Source organism: Octopus bimaculoides, chromosome 6 (assembly GCF_046866305.1).
Source record: "Octopus bimaculoides isolate indiv1 chromosome 6, ASM4686630v1, whole genome shotgun sequence".
Classification (NCBI taxonomy): Eukaryota; Metazoa; Mollusca; class Cephalopoda; order Octopoda; family Octopodidae; genus Octopus; species Octopus bimaculoides.
This window is the reverse complement of record NC_142933.1, coordinates 118829349-118837793: the sequence shown is the minus strand read 5'-3', so window position 1 is coordinate 118837793 and position 8445 is coordinate 118829349. Positions and strand designations below refer to the sequence as shown.

The following is an 8445-nucleotide window of genomic DNA, read 5'->3' as shown; positions in this document are numbered from 1 at the left end:
CCATATAATATGCTGCAGCGCTCCATTGTGTGTCCCTTTTCCTTGGCAAATGCATCTAGGAAGGGTCGAATTACACATGGAGTATTCACATGTAGGTGAGACATATAGCACAAGCATGTTCTGTGTCCTTCTCATAGAAATATTTTTCTCTGCCTGTTTTGAATTTAATTAGTGTACAGAGACCAAGATACATTACGATAATACATGCTATCAATTCTGTTCAACTGATTTAATCAATGCAATATTTCTAATGAAATATACTGCCAAGGCTTTTCAATTAATTTTGGAAATAATCAATAATTTTAAAAGATTCAACAAAATGAAGTTTTTCATTATAAAAATATCTGTGGAACATACCATAACAAAAGTTCTTAGATAAAGTTATATTAGAAGGTTTCTGCTTAAATATAAACACTCTACAAAAAAATTTGTATCCAAGAACCAAAGACTGTTCCAGATGGAATGTTACTAAAAGGATTAAACTCTACTTTACAAACACAGAAATTTGTGTCATACATTTCTTAATTCTACTTTCATCATCATCATCATCATCTTCGTTGTTTAATGTCCACTTTCCATGCTGGCATGGGTTGGACGGTTTGACTGAGAACTGGCAAGCTGGGAGGCTGTACCAGGCTCCAATCTGATCTGGCAAGGTTTCTACAGATGGATGCCCTTCCTAATGCCAATCACTCCGAGAGTGTAGTAGGTACTTTTATGTGCCACTGGCATGGGAGCCAGTCAGGCAGCACTGGCATCAGCCACACCCAAATGATGTTTTTATGTGCCACTGACGTGGCACTGGCATCAGTCACACTTGAATGGTGTTTTTTACGTGTCAAAGATACTCAAGAGAAGATGTATTTGACAGCATGGACAGGCAGACAATCTGGGGCATCTTATGACACTATGGTGTGCCAGAGAAAATCATGGGCATTATTTCATTACTCTATGAGGAGTTTTCTTGCCAAGTCATCCATGCTGGGAGATTGTCGGAGGAATTCAGGGTCAGCACGGGAGTCAGACAGGGCTGTTTGTTGTCACCACTCCTGTTCCTCGTTGTGCTGGACTGGGTCACCAGGACGGCCTACGCTACCTCCGGGAAAGGTATTCAGTGGACACTGATGAACAAGCTGGAGGACTTGGACTACGCAGATGATCTCATGCTAATGTCACATCGCCTGCAAGACATGCAAGATAAGGTAGACCACCTGAGAGAAAGTTCACGGCGAGTGTGCTTGAGGATCAGCCAGGAAAGGACAAAAGTGCTGCGTATCAACAACAAGCAGGAAGAGCCAATCACAATCGAGGGGGTACCTGTGGAGGATGTTAGTGAGTTTGTCCATCTTGGCAGCAAGATCAGCAAATCAGGTGGATCAGACGAGGATATCACTAGTAGAGTTCATTGATAGAATTACCAGTTTAGAAGCCTTGCTATTCCCATCTGGTACATAATTGGTGCTTCCCATTGTAAGAAGCATATCAAAACACAATAGATGCAAAAGCTGAAGAACTTTTCACTTACCTGACAACAGTGGGGAATAACTCTGAGGTGTAGACAAACAGGGTACTCATTAGTCCTGCATATGCACAGCGCCCAATTATGAAGAAGACGGAAGATAAAATGTCTGTAAAAAGAGAAAAATAGTTATTTGTCTTTGTAAGCATTTATGTGAAGGTGTTGGCTGCATGATGGTAAATTGTGCCTTTGAGTCTTAGGCAAGATACTTCATTTCATCTTGTCTTAGTCCATTCAGTTGAAAATGTGTACCAGTAGCAGTCAGGGATAAACCCCATAATTCAGTGGGGAGTCTTGTATTCTCAGTTGATTAAACAATTTGGAAACCTGAGTAAACTCTGTTTTCGTGAGTCTATAAGCTACAGGGAGGCAGACCGTATGTATGTAATTCTGTTTATATGTATACATGAGACAGCAGATAAATTGCCTCATAAGAGGAGGCATGGCTTACACTGGCCACAGTGGTTAATGCTTGTAAATGTATAAATGTATTAATTTTGAGTAACATGAATGAGAGGAACGAAATTTACTTTAAAACACAGAATTAAAGCATCTGAAATGTTAAGTGGAAGAATAATGGAAAGGTGTGACAACTTTCCTTTCCCCAGAAGACTTAATAGAATTTACAGAGACTTGGTTTGTTGGAACAGCAACAACAGCAACAACAACAACAACTATAAAACACACACAAAGGATTTAAATGCTTGAAGACTAACAGCAGCAACAGTTTCCTGGGTGCATAAAAGACCAATTATAAGATGAAAGTCTGTTTTATGTCTTTGGTTAAATTACTTTAAGCTTTGCAGAAGATAGTTTCCCAGCTGGTCACCCTATCTAAAAGCATTCGGCAATGAAGTGGGTGGGAGTATGGAGGAGGGAGAATAGCCATCTTTCTGTGACTGAAGTAAAGAGAAATTTGTTTAAAACTACATTACAATATCCAAAGTAGTTATTTAAATCAATTACACTGTGTAACATGAGTTTTGTCCATGAGTAGCAACTGTTATTTCCAATTTGCTTATCCCTAGAAAGTATGAAAAATGGCTAATATTTTCTTCAAACTTTGCTTTTGTTACATTTATTCATAGGATCCCTCTCAACACATGGTTATGATACTCTCCGACTCATGATCAGAGATGTACATATTGTTAGCCACAAAGCGATATGCTCTAGTGGTTGAGGTCAAGCAACTGACAAACAGAATATTTGGTATTATGATATTTCTGCCTCAGCAACTCATTGCTGAACCTGTCTGAAATGTAATGGAAAAAAAAAATCAGTTTCAAAACATTGATGTCCAGGTCACAAAAGCAAAGTTTGAAGGGAATAGTAGTCATTCCATTTGATTTCTAGATGGAAACAAATAAGAAATAACAATTACTGACCAAAGGCAAAACAAAAAAATTGTTACACAGTGTTATTCAAGTATCTTAAATCAGAACTTAATACATAAGCATATAACCTGGTCCATCAAACTTAATGTAGTAATGGTTGCCTTCCTCTAGAGCAGTGGTTCTTAACCATTTTGGATGTAGCCCCACCACCTACTCCTTAAGTAGTTGTTATGCCTAGCACCTACCAAAGTGGTGAGTGAGGTATCTTGACTAAATTACTTAATATGGATGATAATTTATAAATTTTACTCTAAAATGTATTGTTTAAGCTTTTAACAGTGAAATGATTAAAAAAATTAATAAAGACAAAAGCTGGATATTTACTTTAAACATTGTAAGTTAATCACTTGCCTGATGAAGTCTCATTTTATTTTAATAACCATTACTAGTTTTATCAGGTATAATATAATTACTACTAAAGGTAAAATATATTTATGTTAATTATGCTACCTCACCACCTCCCGAAGCCTAACACACCTGCTTCTATATGTCCAGTATCCCCTCAGTGGGTGGTACCACCTACATTGAGAGCCTGGGTTCTAGAGCATCTTCTTTGGTCTTGTAGCAGCTGATCTCCTTTTATCTTTTAGTTGTTTCAGTCATTGGACTGTGACCATACTGGAGCACTGCTTCAAAGGTTTTTTTAATCAAATGAATTGATCCCAGCACTAATTTTTTCTTTAAAACCTGGTACATATTTTATCAGTTTCTTTTGCTGAACTGCTAAGTTATGCGGATGTAAACAAACCAACACTGGTTGCCAAGTGATGGTGGCAACAAACACAAACACATACACACATGAAAGGCTTCTTTCGGTTTCCAAATACTCACAAGGCTTTGGTTGGCCTGGATCTATAGCAGAAGACACTTGTCCAAAGTGACACACAGTAGAACTGAACCCAGAACTTTGTGGCTGGCAAGTAAACACAGCCCCTGAACCTGTGCCAATGATGATGACATTACTATGGTAATCATTTCATGTATTATCTCCCTGTGCTACATGATTGATTGTGCGAGTGACTAGTGCACAATCTGCCTTATCAGATATTTTCAACATCTCAATGATTTACCAGACAGCATAGCAGCTTTTCCTGATTTTATATCCTTAATTGCACTTGCAATTATATTGCTGGAAAACTTTAGGGGCTGGTTCCTCTAATGAACCACCAACAAACCACACAACCAACAACCAAACATGTCTACACAATTATATACATATATACTATATACATGTATGAATATATATATATATATATATATATATATATATATATATATATATATATATATATATATATATATATATATATATATATGTATAGATAGATAGGTAGATAGATATAAATATACACAGTGTACATATATTTATGTATATATTTAAGTTATAACTATATATATATATATATATATATATATATATATATAGGAAAATGTAAAAAAGCCAGAATGCTGAACTGGGAGCATAATTTAATTAAGATTTATTCTAACCGGTTTTCATTGCGATGAAGCAAATTATCAAGAAGGAGAATGAAAATGTTTTTTTACAAAGAAGTACAAAAAAGTACAAAATGAAGAAAATAATATATAAAACAATAATATATAAAAAAATAAATATACCCATACATTATATTGTCTTTGAGCTTTTGTAGTTCAATAGTAGTTCATGTATAAATTGGTAGGAAAAATAAGGATGCATGAGAGTTGAGTTTTGTTAGGTTTAAAAAAAGGGTTAAAGGTTTGTGTTAAGCAGGAAATGTGGTGTCAAAACAGGAAGTGTGTGTAAGGGGAGACAAGTGTTTTTAGTTAGAGTTATGAGCTCTTTTTTTCAAAACAGGAAGTTTGTGTCTGTTCATAGAGAAATAAGGTCACTGAGGGGTGTGTGTGTTAAGAAATGGTTGGAATTTCTCTATGAAAAGATTCTCCTTGTTGATTCTTTCTTGTGTGGAGATTCTGTCTTTACATTGATAGAAAGGGAATATAATGAATTTAGGGTTTTTGTTTCTGGCGCAAGAGTCTATGTGGCCACTGAGTGGAATTTGGCGGTATTGGGGGAGGTTTATTTGTTCCTTATGGACAGCTACTCTTCTACGTAATGGGAGGCTCGTCTGTCCGATATAGAAGTTTTGGCAACCTACGCAAGTAAGGACATAAATGAGGTTACTCGAGGAACAAGAGAAATTGGTTTTAATTTTAAACTTTGTTCCTCGTTTGAAGGTAAATTCAGAGCCTTCAAGTAGGTAAGGGCAGGTGCCACAATTAGGGCGTGCACATTTTTTAACTGATGGGGGTGGAAGTGGTGTATGTAGTTTGGAATTGGTTAATAATGTTTTCAAAGATTTGTGTTGTCTTTTGCATTTAAGGACTTTGTGTGTATTAATGATATTGTTCATTTTCGGGTCTGTGGTGAGTAAGGGGAGGTTTTGTTTAATTATGGTGAATGCTTCGATGTTATTGGGGTTATGGGTGGAGATGTATGGAAGTATTTTGGGGTTGGGTGTGTTATTATGTTGGTTGGTTTTTAGTGTGTTTTTGTCAAGTTCCTTGGCACGTTTTATTCCAAGATCTATGAGTGTGGAGGGATATTGGCGTTGTAACAGTGTTTTTTTGAGATCTTGTAAGCGTATTTCTCGAGTGGTAGGGTCAGAGACAATGGTGCAAATTCTTTTAGCTAAATTAAAGGGGATATTTATCTTGGTGTGTTTTGGGTGGCATGAGCTAAAAAGGAGGTATTGTTGTGAGTCTGTAGGTTTGTGGTAGATGTCGGTTGTGATTTGGTTATTAGGTGTTTTTATGATTAAGAGATCAAGAAAAGGGAGATGATGTTTGCTGAATTCCATAGTGAATTGAATGTTGGGATGTATGTTATTAAGAATGGATTTGAATTCTAGAAGTTTTTCATAGGGTTCATTCCATATGATGAAACAATCATCCAAATATCTTTTCCAGTTATCCATTAAAAAGATGTGGAAAAGGTGTCCAAATTTCTGACGTGAGGTTTCATATAGTGTTAATTAAAAAAAACCCATTATGAGGTTCGCAAGGACTGGTGCAGCTTTAGTACCCATCGCGATACCACATTTTTGGCGAAAGTATGTGTCTGCAAACAGGAAGTAATTGTTGGTCAGAATGAACTTAAGTGATTCTATGATGAAAGTTGTGTTGATGCGATTAGGAAATGTTTCTGGGTGTTTGTGCAGCCAGAATTTAATTGCCTCAATCGCATATTCATGAGGGATATTTGTATAAAGGTTGACCACGTCAAAAGACACCAAGAGTGACTCCTCGTTTGTTGTTTTCGGGAGGTGATTGAGCATGTCAAGATCATCTCTGATGTAACTTTTGATGTGGCTTAGGAAAGGTTTCAAAAGAATGTCCAAGAAATTGCTTAAGCGATGTGTTTCGCAGGAGGTGCCTGCTATAATGGGTCTTAGTTTTAAATCTTCCGGTGCCTTGATGTTGATGTAGATTTCAGAGGAGAGTTTGCAAGCTTCGGTGATGGATTTGTTCTTATGGATTTTAGGGAGGCCATAGAAGAGGCTGGGCTTGCATTTGAAATTAGTGATGTAATCTTTTTCTTTGTCCGTGAGTCCTTGACCTTGCTGGAGTATAAGGGTGGTGAGGTTTTTGAGAGTTTTTTGTTGTTTATAGTTGGTGATAGTTTCATAGAAGGAGTTATCGTTTAGTAAGGAGAGTGCTAGGTGTTTGTAAAAATCTGTGTTCATTAGGACTACAGTACTACCTTTGTCAGCTTCTTTGATAGTAAGGCTTTTGTCCTGTTGTAAGTCTCTTAGATTTTTCCATTCTATATATATATACTCATACACATATATATCCATCTATTAATAAATGTATGTATGTTATATATATATATATACATATACATACATATATATATATATATATATATATATATATATATATATATATATATTCTTGTATATACACACACACACATAAATACACACACATCCTGATCCCATGTACATTGTTAAAGATGTATAAAATTGATGTCGTAAGAACGTGAAATCTAAATCCTACTTACTTTGGATTGTTGGTATGAGTTGTGCAGTTATACAGCAGGCACCACCAATTATCAAACACCCTGTCACGATGAATTTCCGAGGTAACCTGCAAGAGTTTGAATAAGAAGAACAATAATAATAACAACAACAACAATGGTTTCTGAATTAAGTACAAGACCAACAATTTTTATGGGAGTGGGTATAGTTGATACTATTCACCCCTGTAATTGACAGGTACTTTATTTTATTCTTTCTTTCTCACCTTTTTAAAGCCTAGCCAGGCTCATGGGCCCAATTTCCCGGTTTCTATGGCATATGTGTTCCCCCCTAGTTGGACGGGATGCCAGTCCATCGCAGCATTACTCAAGAAACAAGAAGAAAGAGTGAGAGAAAGTTGGGGCGAATGAGTACAACAGGGGTCGCCACCACCCACCGCTGGAGCCTCGTGGAGCTTTAGGTGTTTTCGCTCAATAAACACACACAATGCCCGGCCTGGGAATTGAAACCACAATCCTCCAACCGCGAGTCCACTGCCCTAACCACTGGACCATTGTGCCTCCACCTTTATTTTATTGGCTACGTCAATAGTGAGGATGAAAGGCGAAGTTGACTGCAACAGGGTTTGATCTCAGAATGTAAAGTGCCTGAAGAAATACTACAAAATACTTTTTCCAGTGTTCTAATGATTCTGCCAGCTTGCTGGTTTTAATGGTTCCTGATTTAGAAGAGTAGGCTTGATTCCTGATGGTGCATTTTGTCCCGGAGCAAGACAATTTCATGTAGCTCCAGTCCACTCAGCTGGCAAAAATGAGTAGTACCTGGATTTCAAAGGGCCAGCTTTGTTACGTTATGCATTACGCTGAATCTTCCTGAGAACTACATTAGGGGTACATGTGTCTGTGGAGTGCTCAGCCACTTGCATGTTAATTTCATGAGCAGGCTGTTCTGAAGATCAGATCAGATTAACTGGAGCCCTTGTTGTTGCAACTAATGGTGTGCCAGTTTTTTTCGCACAAGGCTAATAATTAAGGGGAAAGGATGAAGGGCAAAATCAACCTTGGTGAAAATTGAACTGAGGATGTAAAAGTGGACGAAATACTGCTAAGTATTTGGCTTGGCATGCAAGAGATTCTTCAAGCTCACTGCAAAAGCAGCAGCAGCAGCAGCAGCAGCAATAATGGTTTCAAATTTTGGCACAGAAGGGGAATAAGAAGAGGGGGAAGAGGAAGATGAGGCAGAAGGGGAGGAAGAAGAAGAGGGGGAAGAGGAAGATGAGGCAGAAGGGGAGGAAGAGGTGGAGAAGAGAAAATGTGAGAGAGACCAAAGAAAAAGAGCAGAAAATGAGGTGGAAATGCAAGAGGATATGAAGAAGTAAAAGTTGAAGAAGATGTAAAAGTGGATGAAAGGGAAAAGAAAAGAATAAGAAAACAAAAGAAAGAAGAATAAGAAAAAAAAGGAAGATATTGTCATTCTTTGAGAGAGAAGTTGTATAATATCAACTGAGTTTCAT

At 37.3% G+C, this 8445-nt stretch overlaps 1 protein-coding gene across 8 annotated transcripts in view; it reads right to left on the bottom strand.

Moving 5' to 3' along the window:
* The window catches only part of LOC106881073 (organic cation transporter protein), a 322600-nt gene that overhangs the window by 32602 nt on the left and 281553 nt on the right, over positions 1-8445 (bottom strand). For all 8 annotated transcript variants that reach the window (XM_052968537.2, XM_052968543.2, XM_052968540.2 and 5 more), the window contains 2 exons: positions 6956-7041; positions 1526-1628 (listed from right to left, as the gene is read on the bottom strand). In XM_052968537.2, the coding sequence (XP_052824497.1) occupies positions 1526-1628; positions 6956-7041 (189 nt within the window). The remainder of the gene's footprint in view (positions 1-1525; positions 1629-6955; positions 7042-8445) is intronic.